At 41.9% G+C, this 15,752-nt stretch overlaps 1 protein-coding gene across 1 annotated transcript; it reads right to left on the reverse strand.

Annotated features, from left to right (window-relative positions):
- Positions 1-9,588: 9,588 nt before the first annotated feature.
- Positions 9,589-13,917, reverse strand: LOC146599197 (pancreatic alpha-amylase). The gene is made up of 9 exons (XM_085299073.1): positions 13,876-13,917; positions 13,487-13,684; positions 12,520-12,750; positions 11,561-11,694; positions 11,347-11,469; positions 11,152-11,251; positions 10,813-10,934; positions 10,578-10,703; positions 9,589-9,887 (listed from the first exon to the last, which is right to left on the reverse strand). The coding sequence occupies exons 1-9, from the start codon at positions 13,900-13,902 to the stop codon at positions 9,698-9,700; spliced, it is 1,251 nt and encodes a 416-aa protein (XP_085155199.1). The 5' UTR covers positions 13,903-13,917; the 3' UTR covers positions 9,589-9,697.
- Positions 13,918-15,752: the final 1,835 nt, after the last annotated feature.

Raw genomic sequence — 15,752 nt, forward strand, 5'->3', positions numbered from 1 at the left:
CACAGTTACCTAATCTTTCCAGGGAAGACAAACGCTTTGAAACTAGGTTATAACTGCTGTGATTAYAGGTTAACTAACAGCATTTGCATACTTATCCGCTAATGAGCAAAACATCTGCTAATTCATGTATGATAAGAAAACGCACACTACCAGTTTATGGTGTCTGCCTTGATAACAATGAAGGGAAAAAAGTGAAAGTGGCTTTCATTTTGTGACACTGGATTTAATTCTAATTAATTGGAGCACCACTGACATACAGTGACACTCAGCACACAGTTTCTCAGATATGGAGAGGAAATATTGTGAGAGAGAAAGACAAAGACATTATTTAAGGTGGTTAAAAAGTAATGGACTGTAATATAAAAATGGAAATTTTAACTTACTGGTATTAAAAAATACTGCCCATAAAGCCCATTAGGCTGTTGAGCAGCGTTTGAAAGGAGGTCACTGAAGCACCAAAGTTGTGTTCAAAGTAGACAAGATAAAATACTTGAGAGATTAGTGGAGAGGATAATCTTGTAATTACAGTGCAGCTGAAATGACCCCAGTGGTCTTATCCAACCTTCTGATCACTAGGTGTGGAATAAACAGGACTTGGCATTCAAGCGTGAAGATCTTAAAAGCAGAAAAGTGTCTGTGACACTAACAATGAATATCCTTCCAAAGTCAGCAGACAGGGAAAGAGATATCCTAYGGCATCAGTGACAAATTGGAAGATAGCAGCAGTAATTCAGGGCCAGTATACATGACAGTTCCTTCTTTTAGATAAATTTTCAGAAATGGATACTGAAATTTATTCTAAAAAGATTGAAAAAATAAGTGCAAATCCACTGGTCAAATTTCCCTGCCACCGTTCCTTCTGGCCTGTACCATCAGAGATTCCCCCAGGAAGGGGTTTCACAGATGGCTCCTCTTGCACAACATACAGCTCTGAGAACAACACGGGGCACTGGATTTGAACTGACATGGTCATTACCTTYGTTTTCAGTGTGTTGAGAGTTTGCTGCAGGTTAGTATTTACGTAGCATTGTAAAGTCCTATCACAGTTGTTCTAAAATACAAAGGTCCTGTGTACTATCCATAAACACAGAACCCGCTGATTCACTTGCTTCAGTCCCATCTCGCTCTTGTTTCAATCACCTGCAGCAGCTGCCCTGGATATACCCCTTGACTCTCTAGCCAAGAGGTCCAGAAGGGGTTTGCCTATGTTCTGTTTGCATTTCATCCTCTTATCAATCGTTTGTGGTTTTTTGTCCTGCCATTTCACCCACCTGACAGCAATGGCATCCCTTCAGTCTTGCCACCTAACTGTTGTGCCGCGCTGTCTATCCACCTCTGACTGCTCTGTCATAGCCCTGTCACTTCTGTGCTCGTCAGCTGTTCGTCACTAGCTGCACTGTCTTGTAAATTATAGATTCAAGAAATATTTGTATAAAGGCAGAAAAAATGGACCTAAAATTCCTTCCTTATATGCTATTAGCCTTTTTTCGCCTTAGTTGCTACCATTATCTATCCTAGAACAGGTCAGGGGAAATTGCTTAAACTGCAATGAGATAAGCTCATGAAAATCCACACTCCCTCTTTGCCACCTGAACACACCATTGAAGGTTCTCCCTCATCCTAGTAGCAAGGTTTAGATGTGCTATCGGTCCTGCTATTACTTATTTGTCTGCAACTTCACAGAAAGGTATTGCCCTGCCATTTTCTACCTGACATGCAAATTATACATATCTAAATATAACCAAAATAGAGGTTACAGATGCTGAAAAGCAGAAAAGACAAACATAGACTACCAGAGATATTCAGAGGTCCTCAGAGAGGTAGGGATATGTATTCTACGAAGCTGCCATTATCCTTATTTCCAAGAAATTTAGTTTAGGAAATGCTATTCTTGCTATTTTTATAGCTTCAAGGAAGGCATTACTAGGTCCACAGGCCAATGTTATACTTGCTATACTTTTAATGGAAAACCCCTACAACTTCTTAGCAAATGACTGTGCTTTTCACTTCACTCTTCTTGCTAACTAAGGCTAGCCAAGAGCCCTTTTCTGTGCACTTTGGTTTTAGTACCAGGTTGAGAAGAAAAGAAGTGTATGTGTGCATGTATATCCTTTTTTCACTGGGATTAATCTAGCTGGTGGAATGGTTTTTTTCCATTTTTTTTTCCATCTTGTTGCAATATATTATGGTTGGTGGGATTCAACTTGATTAGTATCTAAATGACCCAAATTCAGTCAATGACTATTCTGCAGGTGAATGTTTTTAGTCTGTGAGCTCCAGCAACAGTTATTTGAGCTTAATCTCAATGCTTCTCAAGACAAAAATATGTACACAAGGCAGAAAATAAGAATTTGGAGACGAATCGTGCAACATACAGTTCATTTAAAAGCACAGACAAATTCCTGTGCTTAAAATAGGAAATATTACTCAGTCCTATGATATGCCAAGATAATGAATTAATATCTTAGAGACTGCCTGCCCCGCACACTGTAAGAGAATACCTCAAGAATGGCATCCATGTAAATTCAGTCAATATTTGAACATTCATCTTTGTGAAAATGTTTTCCCTGTAGTCAGCTTGCCCAAATTCTGAAGGTTAAATTTCTTCAAGGGTCTTCTGCCCAACCGTATTCTCCAGAGAGTATTCAGAATGTTTGCAGAAAACGATGTTCATAGATATTACCATTAGTCAATTGTGATGTACCAAAATAGTCGAGCTTCGAATGCCTTTCTTCACAACTAGAAGGAAAAATAAGTCATGACAGCAATTCGGTGTATATTTAGCAGGACATCATCCTTTCTTTGTTTYCAAAAAGAAAAGAAAAAAAAAACTTTGGAAAAGTAAGAAAGTATAATGCAGCTAATTAAGCTGGATATTTCACAGTCTTAGTGGATAGATAATGCAATTCTTAGTTTAGGATCAAGGAGGACAATGAAAGTCTATCCATGACAAAGGTTTGGTATTGCCATTTTTAACTCACAAGTGCCAAATCTCTCACACTTTACTGCTCTCCTAAAGGGTGCAACTCACTGTCTGCAATGTAGATGCAATGCTCGGGGTGCTGTGCCAGCTGGGTGTTTTCACCCCAAGCACTCCTACCCCAGCTCTAGTGACTAGAGATAATTCACTGCTATCTCAAACATTTGGAACACTTCRTCTTATTGGAATATTTATGAGTAAGACCTTTGTATTAATGTCATCTGAAAGGCAATATACCAAGTAGCATTATTTCAAGTAGTATTGTTTCTTGCCACCATTCTGAATTAACATTAAGTCAAAGTGGAAATTGCCATGGCATGAAAACATTTACGAAGGAAATATCCGTATATTGTTCAGAATACTTTGTGCAGTGAGACTAATAGGCTAAGACAGTTAAAAATACAGATGGTATATAAAGGCAGCATACATTCAATTAGCAATAAAAAAGTTAGTGTTATATGTTTTGAGTTTGTCATTTGTTTCCTTTTACAACAAAATAACTTGAATAAGATTTTTTCAGTCTCTTTAAAAGAGATAATAGACTGTTAGTTTCTCTTTGTAGAATGTTGTATTCTGCTTGAAAAATAACAGTGATTCAGGAAATAAGCTGACAAAGAGGTATGCAGAATTGAACAAAAACTTCCATTTATGCTACTGTATTAAGCTGAGAAGAAAACTTTTCATGAAAAATTTAGTATACTTAAACTTCTGGTCCAGTCATAGAAACCCCACTAGATAGTCACGATTTTTCTAACTATATTGTTTATTTCACCTTATTTGACAAATACTTTTTTCTTTTTTTAAAAAAAAACTGTGGATTAAAAACACTAAAAGGGAAATTATGTTGTGATGTATCAGATCCATCATTTCTCTGTTCTGACTGGGTGACTGTGAAAGTTTTTGCTGCATTAATATGTCTATATGTATGCTTTAAATATTTGCGAGCAGTTGCACATACAATGTTGCCATTCACTTTGCTCTACAGCACCCCACTTCCATTCAATTCTCATCACTTATGTCAATGAAAAGATACATAAAAAGAAACAATTACAGTGAGAAGTAGAAAAATAATTTAGAAATATGAACAAATTTACAAACTTACTATGCATTCACAGAATAATTTATGTTGGGACAATATGTCTCCAGTTTGTCAGCTTACTTGTTAAATCCTTTTTAATCTATTCTGATTACTCACAGGCCTTAAAAAAAATGCTTTGAGAAGGCATTTTGCATAGCAAATTAGTCTCAATAATTGTCTTAAAATTGGAAAGTTGGAGCAAAATAAATTCAATTACAAAGTTTATGGTTTTTGGACTTACAGAAGATAAAGAATATTGGCAATATTGTCAGAAGACTTTCATTGCTTATAATCAGTCTCTTAAAATGTAAGGTTTATGAGACTATTAGTATGTTCTGTGATTATAACAATCAGATTTTTGTGTACAGAATTTCACTAGATATGGGTAAAGCTTATCAATAAGAATATATGCACAAAACAATGCACAGGGTGACAAATGAGGGAATGGAATACATAGTATCTGAAAGGAGAAATGTTTGTAAATCTCTACCTTGTAGCATTAGTTGCATCATATTTTTGAATGAACAAAAACTGACCATCTCCATCTCTGAGGTTCTGCTACYGACAAATGCCTACTCAAATTGAACATCTTTTGKGTAAATATAGGAAGTGGTATTTTTYGCTTTTACCTTAAGAATATAGTCCTTCACTTGTTTCAAAGCAGCTCAAAGTTTTGGCAGGGTGTATTTTTAAAAAGCTATTAATTTTCTTACTTTGGGGCACATATATATGCAGGAGGTTAATAATATGCCATACATGGTGTTTTGAACAGACCTTTTAGTCAGTCTGGGTTTGGAGGGTAATTGAAGCCACTACGGTGCTCAGTGTGTTGGGTCTGTTGCTTTTGCATTTCTCAGTTGCAGCAGAAGAGTAGAAAACCCATTCTAGGATTTGGATCTGTATATAAACAGTGACATATGGTCAAATGGAAACCTTATACCACACTGTCCTTGAATCACACTGTCTCTGAGCCTCTCTGAATGCTTCACTTTGCTTTCTGTTACAGTCATACAAAATATGGGATTTTTCACTCATTCATTAAAACTGACACTTTAAACACATGTTTAGCCAAAATTCATAGAAAGCTTCACAAAAAATTGGGAAAAGTTGTACAGTTCAGCAGTGAAATATGTTTTCTTGTTCTAAAGCTAATGCCTGCACATGCTGAAGCCTGTAGTTTGATTACTGTTGTTTTAGTCTGCATAAGTATTTTACCATAACCATTCACTGAAAACATAACCCTGTTGTGATCATATCAGGCAATGCAAGACCTGACAATTCATCGCGTAACAGGCCATGTAGCTCTAGTATAATGAGATTGAAGGACTCTGTTTTACTGAGGATATTTCTGTACTTTCCTGTCAAGATCTACTGGCTAGCTTTCTCCACCCATAAAAGAACTACTTCGTTTAATACCATGCAAGGTGCTTTGTTCACACATATTCAGAGGACATATGGTCAAAACAAGTGGACATAACATGAAAATGGCACTTGCTGCTAYACTTCCTATTTTTGTTCTTTTTCAGTGGTTTAATTGCCAGAAGCTTAAGTGAACACTAAGTGCTTTGTTCTTAAAAAATTGGCCTTTCCTACCCCCGTACAATTATAACACCTCATCACAGCATTTATTTAGAAAGCAAAAGATATTCCTTTCTTCATCACCCATGTAAACATAAGTACAATAAACAAAATGAGAGAAATATCAGTTATTCCTCACTGATTTTGCTAACAGCATACCATCTGCTTCCAATGGGCAAGATACTCACAGCTTTTCAATCTTGAATGCTAACTGTTCAGAATCTAACACCTTCTCTAATTCACCGTGCTCACTATACTTAAGCACATCCTGAGTCGGACTTGTTCTTTTTAAAGACACCTGCCCCAAAACTTTCCTAGTGCAGAAATGACAGCAGTTACGATAAACATCTTAACTAGAGAATCAAAATAAAATTTGCAACAAGTATTGGTAAAGTCTTGAACTTTCTCTGTAAACCCATTAAACTACTGTATGTAGAATGTTCTGTAGATTCCTCTTAGGGCTATCATTGCCAATAATGAATACATATAGACCATCTGGGTGAAATAAATTATGGCATTTTTCTCACACCTACACTGCACATTAATTATCTCTTCATTGATCTTCCTTCTGTTCCAGTCTACTTCTGTTAAATGCCTCCATATGTTGTATGGCACAAAACAAACCATGCTTGAACAACATCTTGATATATAGAAGTTTCTGCTTACTTTGAATTATGGTGTCCATGAAATATAGCTGTTCCAAAGCATAACGTTATAGACTTCATACTGCATGAAAAAGGTGGTTACAAGATAGCATCTGACCCCTTTCTCACTTCAGCATAGCAAGGAAAAAATATTCAGCTTCCTGTTTTTTGAAAACTTTTCCAAACACTCACCGTCAGTATGTAAGTCTCTTCAGGATTTGGTACGCACATACATGCAAAAGCTTCCAGAAAGTCATCACTGCTTTGGCATTTGTTTTCTTTCTTCGTTATTAAATAGGACACTAAACTTCTGTAAAAAATCATTTGACTGAAACAGTCAACAAGACTGAAACAGTGAAGGTGAAAATGCCCCACATAGGAAAGCTATATGGAACATCGCAGCCTATCTCACACACTTATCAAATCAGAATATTCACTCCACATAGGAGCCTGAACCTAAAACACAACTACAAGCTACAAGCCTAAAAGCTTTCTTAAGAGCCCAAAGAAAGAATTCACTAGGACCAAAATCGTATTCAGCATCTGCTAGTGACAGATGAGGAGAAAAGCAGAAGTAAACCTGTGACAAAGCTGTGGCAAATTTAGTAGAAGGGAAGTAGAACAGAGGGGAGCTGGGACAACCAAAGCAAAGATAAAAGGAGGACAAAAGAGGAGCAGTTTTCCCCAAGATTATCCTATGTCTCAAATGCAAAAAGCGGCAGATTCACCTTCTTCCCCACAAATGTCGATTCCTCCTGCCCCACCAGCTGCTCTGAAGTGCTCTTCCGCAGTGAAGGAACTGAAAAGATAACTGTACAGAAGAATTAGCTAAACTTTTCTAAATGAGAAACCCCACAGATTCTAAAGGGGGCAGAGGGAATCAATTAGCTTTCTTTCATTCAGTTTAAATCCAGGATGATAACCTGACAATATGTGAAAAAGGTAAAAGTCTTATCTTTGTAATAGATTTCCTCCAATCAGCTACAAGAAATATCCTTAAAAATGGAAATATTTTTTTTCTTAAGCCACATTGGATAGGTTTGGAGGACTTTTTTAATTTTACAGTTCACAAATAAATAGATACAGAATAAAATATAAAAGCAAGAAAACTAAATGCAAAAATAAAAACTGGAAGGAAAACATATCAAGCATTGATTTAAATTATTTTTTTAACTTAAAATCTCTGTGATTTCATATATCATCTGAAAAGTATGACACTGCCAATATTGAAAAAAAAAAAAACATTAGACTAAACACCCTAACAGACATCAGTCAGTAAACACACAATAAAATTCACGGTTTCCACAAAGAAAGAGAGAACCACTTCATTTGCAACAAATAATGCACTAGCACATAGGGGCCACAAAACTGWGAAATACTGGAGTTCAGCAAAGGAATTAGACATCCTGCTGGGCCCTGGAAAACGCTGTACTTTTAACGGGACAAAAGGCTCCCAAAAGYTTCAGACTTTCATTCAGCATTGCCATAGTCCTTCCTGACACCTGTTTTGTATAAAACGGAGAGTGAAAACACCGATGACATTTTTTAAGGAGAAGAATTCTGGGAACGACCTGAAGACCAGGAAGACAGCTGACTATACCGCCCTCCGGGCTTCACAACCCATCTAAAAGAGCTGCTCTTGCCCTGGGTGACAACGCTGCTTGCGGACACTTTGCCTTCTTTGTGCCGCACTGGAARGCGCTGGGCCAAAATTGCCCCCGTAAAATTAAAAGCACCCCCCYGCCAAGCCCTCAGCTCAGGCCTGGTCCTTTCACAGCAGTCAACACCTCAGTCCAAGCAGCGTTTTACTTCCACCTAGCAAGACTGCCTCGTGATTTCCACCTCCCTGCTGCATTCAGTTCCAGCATTAGATGCAGAACGAAGGCTCAACCTACCACGGCTTCTGCCAGCAAAACACTCGCTGCCTTCCAGCATCAACAAAAACTGGATCCCAGAGTGTTTGCAGGCACAGGCATCTCCCTATCCTTATTCGGCACGTTCTTGCCTCCTGATYGTTCGCGGACTCCTCGGGCCGTGTGTGTCGGGTCGATCCTTAGCCGCGGCAGCTGGAGGGGGTAGAGAAAGGAACAGCAATCTTCACGGCTAGAGCAAGTGCTATATGCCGGGTCAGGGAATCTCTGAACAGTAGCCAGCACGGCATCTCCTGGTTTCTGACGGCTGTAGCTCGCTGCCAGCACAGCTCCCACAGACAGGGCTACGCTGACCCAGAAAGAGAGCGAGCGAGCGAGCAGGCAGGGCCAGGCTGCTCCAAAGGTGTGGGAGGGCTCCCCRATGTGACCCCGGAGGGAAAAGACAGGTTTGCAAAGGCTATTRACTGCTGCTGCAGACCAGCCTCTGCTCCTCACCCCTTCCGCGAGGGRCTCCSCAGTCTGGGACACCTTTCCGGTGAGCAGACGCAAAGGCCGCGGTTTGCCAGCAGGCCCCTGCCCTCAGAAAGGTGGCTCTAGCCACCCCTACCGAGGGAGATGGCGGGTCCAGCCCTGGGCCGGGGGCACGGCCTTTCCTCGCGCTCCCACTTTGCCAAGCACGCTGCGCCTTCAACACGGTGTGAGCCAATCCCCCCCCCAACACAACCACACACTCTCCCTCCCTCCTGCAGAAAAGGCAAATAGCCTTTCAGCGTGAACCCTGCTCTCCAGAACAGTAACTCTTACCAGGCCTCTTGCAGTGGCCKGTGCAGACCGGCTCACGCCAAGCGCCTGCTCCCAAGGAGGCGGTTTGCTTTCACGCGAGGGTGGTACGCGCGCATTTTCTGGGGATTGTCTCTTGGCTGGCAGTAAAACTGTGGGAGCTGCCCACTCTGTGCGCAGGCTCCATAATTAGGCAAGATATTACAGAACTGTCACAAGTAACACACCATGGAGACAGTGCTGTGCTTATGCCRCTGTCACGATGGCTAAGCAATGCCCGGACACACATCTCGCTTCACATTCGCCTTTGGGATAGCCGCCGTGAGAARGTGAGTTTGAAGCAGGCCACCGGGGTCTGCCGAGCCACATGCTTCGTTTGGTTGRTCACCAGAAAGGCATCTCGTTTCTGTGTCGGTACACGCAGCCAGCAGCCAACCGGCCGCAGCRTGGCCGCTCCTCAGCGCATGATGTGTGTGCACGTATCRGCCTTGGAAACGAGCCCGGTTAACTTACCCAGGCTTTTTTCCCCYGCTGTTCCTGCAATCTGGGAAGCACAGCGACACATTGCCAGCACATCCTTAAAACCTACCGTTGCCTGCCACGAAGTATGATGTGAGAAAGTCACAACCCAATCCGTTAAGAGAAGAAGCACTACTCTTTGATTTAAAGCCTGTATTTTATTCMCTAGATCCAGAGAGTTACTCATCCTTCAATACAAGGCGATCGTATACGTACAGACCGAGAGAAGAAACACATTTTGCTTGAGCTACAATTTAGCACCAACGTGAATTGCAACAAATGGGTCTTCAGCATTGTTACTAATCTGGAAATTGGCCATGCCATYACCGGAAAYGTACACCTGTATTCCGGTACACCTGTTGTTTTCCTTCTGTCCAGAAATAACATCGCAGTAGGTACCAGCAGGCAGTCCGGTTTGCAAATTCATATTCATTTGCCTAGGTGAAAACAAGTGAATGCTCTTTATGCTGAGTTTTCAAAACAGGCATCTCAACCTGCCTCAAGCACTTCCAAATCTGATGCCAGGGCCATTACTTGGAAGGGCAGTTGAATGGGAGAGAGTTCTTGGTTTATCCCTGTARCAACCCCCTGCCCTCTCTTTTGGCCCTCTAGACCAGGAGGTCTAGAATGCAAGCGCAGAAATCTAACTCGGGCTGTAGGGATACCACCAGTCCTCAAAAAAGSAGTATGGGACAAAATCAAAGGGTTCACCAAGCTTCACAGCAGGACACACACTGTTAGCAGGAATTAGATCTCCAGCTCGTTCCAGCTGGATGGCATGAGAGAGGTGAGAGCTCCCTTTTCACTCACAGCTGCCAAAACTTCAGCTGCTCCTACTCCAACCCATGGGCAGGACTCCAGCCACAGCCATTGTTTCCCAGRCAGACAGAGGCAGAGAATAGGACTAGTGCACCAAAAACACTAACAGGCCATTTCTACACCTTCAGATACTCACTTCAGACCCCTAAGCCTTAGCTTCCGTGTTATCACATCTCCTTCACCTGACTGYGTTCTGTTGCAAAGACATTCCCCTTCCYAACACACCACCTTTGTGTCAGACCGCGCTTGAGGYRCTGTGCRTCTCTCCACAGCCACCATCCCTCAGCCTCTTCAACACCACGACTTACCAGTCATCGTTATTAAAGACGATGAATCCTTTATTACCACGTCCAAAAGCCACTTGATTGCTGTTGTTGTCCCACCAGTTTGAGAAAGGCTCACCATCCACCACGTTACGGAAGACAACCATGTTCCTGCACGTGCAAAGAATGGCTGTTGCTGTAACTGCAAGAGCTCTGAAGCAACAAAGAACACGATGCAAAACTAACTGCCTTTGCTGAACGCTTCTCCACAGCACCCTACCTTATTTGACGCCAGCGATGCTCACAAACCCAGTCGTTGCCACAGGTGGAATCTGCATTAATTGTAACGGATTTTATTGATCCATCCGAGTTGCTTGGTGGTCCGTACCAGTCATTAACATCCTTTCATTGAAAAGAGAACTTTTACCATTCGTACTGAAAATGCAGAGATACAGACTGGAGAGGAAAGCTAGAGAGAACACCGCATTTCCAACGCGTGCAAACAGCACAGGACACAGAAATCATTTAAGATTTACAAGCTTAGCTGRACTTGACTGGTTCACTGGCTCTCTTTGGATCCTTACGGGCAGAAAATTGATCTCCATCTTTATAAACTCACCTTCCCATTTACAAAATATCTTGGCCAACGAAAGCTTGACATCACCCGCGTGAATCCATATGGATGAGCCAGCATGAAACCAACTGCCATTTTGTAAAGCCTGTAAGACCAGAAGTAATGAGATACAGAAAGGGACATCATGCCAGGGAGAAAAACCCACAAAAGCAGCATCCCCCACACAACGGCATCTCTTACCTGGCATCCCAGAAGGTTAGGATTGAAGCTCCACCAGCCCCATGCCCACGCTGGTTATCGTGATTATCCACAAAGACCAGGGCTCTGTCGGAAGGCACAAAGCCCCAGCCTTCTCCCCAGTTCCTAGACACAAAGACAAAGGCTTGAGACTGCCGTGTCCAGCTGCACATCCAGTCGCATTATCCYGCCGAAGTCACAGGATGGTCACCCTTACTTTAAGTACGCCATCTTCTCGCCATTCCACTTGCGGATCACGGTCCCCAGTTTTGCACCATATTTGAATTCCGTCACTCGGCCATTCCCAAAGTACTGACTGCCTGTGATCGGCTCTCCACCCAAGTCAATTACCTGGCACAGGAAACAAAAAGTAGGGATCTATGCCAGCCTGCCAAACATATTAAACCAAGGAGTACAGTGTACATCCCTGAACAATATTTCTTGCCTCACATAAACAGAAATAACTTTTGTATCTGCTAATCACATTTGCTTCTGCTATGTAAATGAACCCCACCTCAGTATAAAACACAATGTAGACATGTTAAAATGGGACTGAATAAAGGTAGGAAGAAGTTGGGCAGTCATCTATGGTTGAGATTTTTTTTAAAAAAAGCAAAGCTAGTCATCATTTTTTCACAGGAAGTTCCACCTGAATGTGAGGAGGGATTTCTTCACTGTGAGAGTGACAGAGCACTGGAATATGTTGTCCAGAGAGGTTGTGGAGTCTCCTTCTCTGGAGGTATTCAAAGCCCACCTGGATACAACCCTGTCTAACACGTTCTAGGTGACCCTGCTTGAGCAGTGGGGTTGGACCAGATGATCTCCAGAGGTCGTCCAGAGGATCTTCCAACCTTACCGATTCTGTGATTTTTGAAGGTCTGCTCCAGAGAAGTGGTTAGCTCTTTCTCTGACTGTACAGTTGTCATCATGTGGTGTCACCTCCTAGTCATATGACTACTAGAAATCTCCAGGGAGCTTCTCCATGAAGATTTCAAGGCATCTTGCAATTCTGGAGCATACGTCTCAATTTAGACTTCTAACTGCTTCACTGCAGGGCTTAGCCTTTGCAGATTTGTAGGATCAAGCACATATCATCACTTCCATTCCCTTGCATGAGGAACGGAAAGATGGAAAGGAACAAAGACAACAGAAAGATGACAAGAGGGAAGAGATTACCTCCTGGTAAATGAAAGGTCTAGATCCTGAGGAAAACCAATTAGTATTTAGGTTGTGCAGTTTGTCTAGAAATGCCTTTATGTCCCCAGGCCACATATGTTTGGCAGCATCAAGCCGGAAGCCTGCTACACCAATATCTATGAGGTGATTCATGTATTCAGCAACTTTGGAGCGCACATAGTCCTTCTCCAGAGCCAGATCAAGAAGGCCAACCAAGCGGCAGTCTCGGACCTGTCAAAATAGTTTTGAGGTGTCACTCCTTCAGGTTACAAAACACACATCTTGAAATAAAATGTTCGGGCTTTTCAACTAGTCAAATCCACTCAGCTTGCATATCACAACCATACAGAAGAAAATTCTTCCAAAGTCTACACCAGGACAATGATAAAGCTATTACACAGCCTGATTCTCAAGTTTGGGCAGTTGCTGAAGGATTTTTATCTCTTCACACAGCTGTCCTCAGAATTTAGGATCAGAAACAGTATGGTATATGGTGGCAAAGCAGATACAGTAAGAGCTCTAAACCAAGAAAGAGCAAGCATCTTTTTAATACACAGAAAAGAGCAACATGCTCAGCCAGAGTAACACTTTGCACTGCTGCTTATTTTCTATGAGGGTTCCTTATCAGTGTCAGCTATGCTTACAAGCCCTAACTGCTCGCTGACTGAGCTGAGTACCTTGGATTCAGATCAGGAGCATACTCCTGCACATGCCTGCATGAAACAGGTGAGAAGGCTTCTTGATTTCTCAGTTCTTATGTTCTCATACTCAGGTCTATAGTACCTTGCCTAAACAGAAGTCAGCATTAATTACTTTAGTCACTACTCAGGTAACTAAACAACAATTTCTATGATAACCTACTCCCTTTCTTTTGCTGCACTGTAACATTTACACAACAGGAGAGAACAAATGGAACAATGAAGCTGGTCAAGAAAACAGATGTCAAACTTTCATCATAGAAAGTTACCTGATAAGCATCACCGTAATTTTCGATTTCTCCACTTCCAGTTTTACATTTACCATCATTGAAATCCCAGCCAGAGTATGGCACAGCTGGAAAATCTCTGTTCCCAGCATTAAAATAGCTTCCACAGGTAGAATGGGTGCCAGAGCCAGCCCCAGCTCCACACATGTGATTGACAACTGCATCCACATAGATACGAACCTAGAAAAGCAGTTGCTGAATTTCAGTATGGTTTCTAAGAGTGGTAAAGCAATAGCCAGAGTTTTATTGCATCACCTTTAGTTCTTCCTCTTTTCCCCCCTTTCCTTTATTCTTTGGGAATGGGAGCAGCAACTTCCCGCACCAAAACAGTGCTTCCTCCCATATTATTTACACACCCTTTATGCACTTACTCCAACATTGTTGCATCTGGTCACCATGTTCCTAAATTCATCTTCATTTCCTGAGCGACTGCAGAGCTTGTAGCTGACAGGCTGGTATCTTTCCCACCAGGGTCTATTGGGGTTAGTTATAACCACATTTTCACTTGGAGGTGAAACCTGCAGTGGAAAAGATGCACCTTCATAAAACACCAATTCTTTCTTACTTTAGGTTTGAAGTGCAAAATGTGTGCTCCATACCAAGATTTATTCTGGATTTCCAGGAGAAACAGGCTGCAATCCAACCCCAGCTCCCTCTCCCCCAGCATAAGCTCTGGTCTGTGAGGTGCCGGTCCTGTAGACTGGCAAGGAAGAAGTTTACTTTGGTTCCCATGAGCTGCACAGGTCCAGCACAGATTTGTTTTTGAAGGGTACACACATCGCAGGACTGAAGCTACAGACAAGATTTTTATCTGGAACAGTAATAGCATTAGAAATGCAAAAACTAAATAGTTAGGCACTTCCATTGGAAAAAGATAGAGAGGAAATCTTAGCTTTGCAAGCAACAAATTTCAGAGGAAAGCATGCCTATCTGTAGCTGATCTGCTAGAGAGGCAACATAACGAGCCTTGCAGGAGCTAAGGTTGCATCCAACAACTTATATTACTTTTATTTCCATCTTCAGTATAACAGTTGCTTGAACTCTGCTGCCTGTGATTTAGACATTTGGATTTAGTAATCAAAGGCTACAAAGCAATTTTACTACCTACTGCTAGGAAACAACATACCTGAACTCCTCCAAATCCATAAGGAGCCAAATAGCGTTCGCACTCAAGAGCAATATCGGCCCAGCGCCATTCAAAGAGATGCACAATAGAGGTCCTCCCAGGCTGAGTGTTGGGGTTGTACTGGGCCCCACAAAACCCAACAGCTGCAAGCAGGAGGAGGACTTGCATGATGTCTTCCGTTTAAAGTTGTGGTCTTCTCACAGGCTACTTATACTCCTGCACGATGACACATGTAGCATTACCCACTGCAGCTGACAGATTTCACACAGATAAATGCTGTCAGTTATTATTTGGTTACCTATCTGAGTACTTTTCCACATGTTTGATCTTTCTGCAGTTGCCCAACACCTGAAGATAAACTACTTTTTCACAGCAAGATATGTTATTACCAATTGAGCAGCCTGCAGGCAGCATACCCACATTCAAAACGGTACTCTTTCAAGTCTTACTAATAGAAACGTTCTTGAAACGCTTATTAAAAATATGACACATTGGCTCTCCAACAGGGACGCTGGAAAATAACACAAAAAGAATGCAAATAAAGGACCATCAGAAGTTTAATAGCTCTATAAGAACGAACTCATCAGCATTCAAAAGCATCGAGCTCTCAGGATTTATACTAGCACAAAACCAGGGGACTGATCAGCTACTGTCAGTCAATAGCAGATGAATCATGCAACATGTCAGGAGCCTTCAACATGGGAATTGCAGGAATAACGTGACTGACTCATAAACCCCAACAGTGGAAGAAGGCTCAGAGGAGCTGGGCAAGGGTGATGTGCCCATGAGACTCTGGGAAGAAGGTAGGGTGTGACCGACTACAGCTGTTGCAAAGAAAGCTGATTTTATCGTAGCACAAAGGGGACCGGAAGGTGACCTTTGTTTTAGATAAATGGCTATATTGGATGTCTGGATCAGCTGACTGTATCACAGCTGAGCAGGTCAACTGGTCATGTAAATGTTTTTCCCTGAGTTAATCAAAAGGAGTGCAACTGCCTCCCTGAGATAGCCAGAGCAGCATGGCAAGGAGGGGATGAATACTTGGCTCAGCCCAACATAGGGTATAAAAGCTGAACAACTAACAAAAGGACTGAGAGCAATGGGCTTGAGGTGGTTTCAACT

Source organism: Rhea americana, unplaced genomic scaffold, assembly GCF_003343005.1.
Source record: "Rhea americana isolate MKP2758 unplaced genomic scaffold, rheAme1 scaffold_144, whole genome shotgun sequence".
NCBI lineage: Eukaryota > Metazoa > Chordata > Aves > Rheiformes > Rheidae > Rhea > Rhea americana.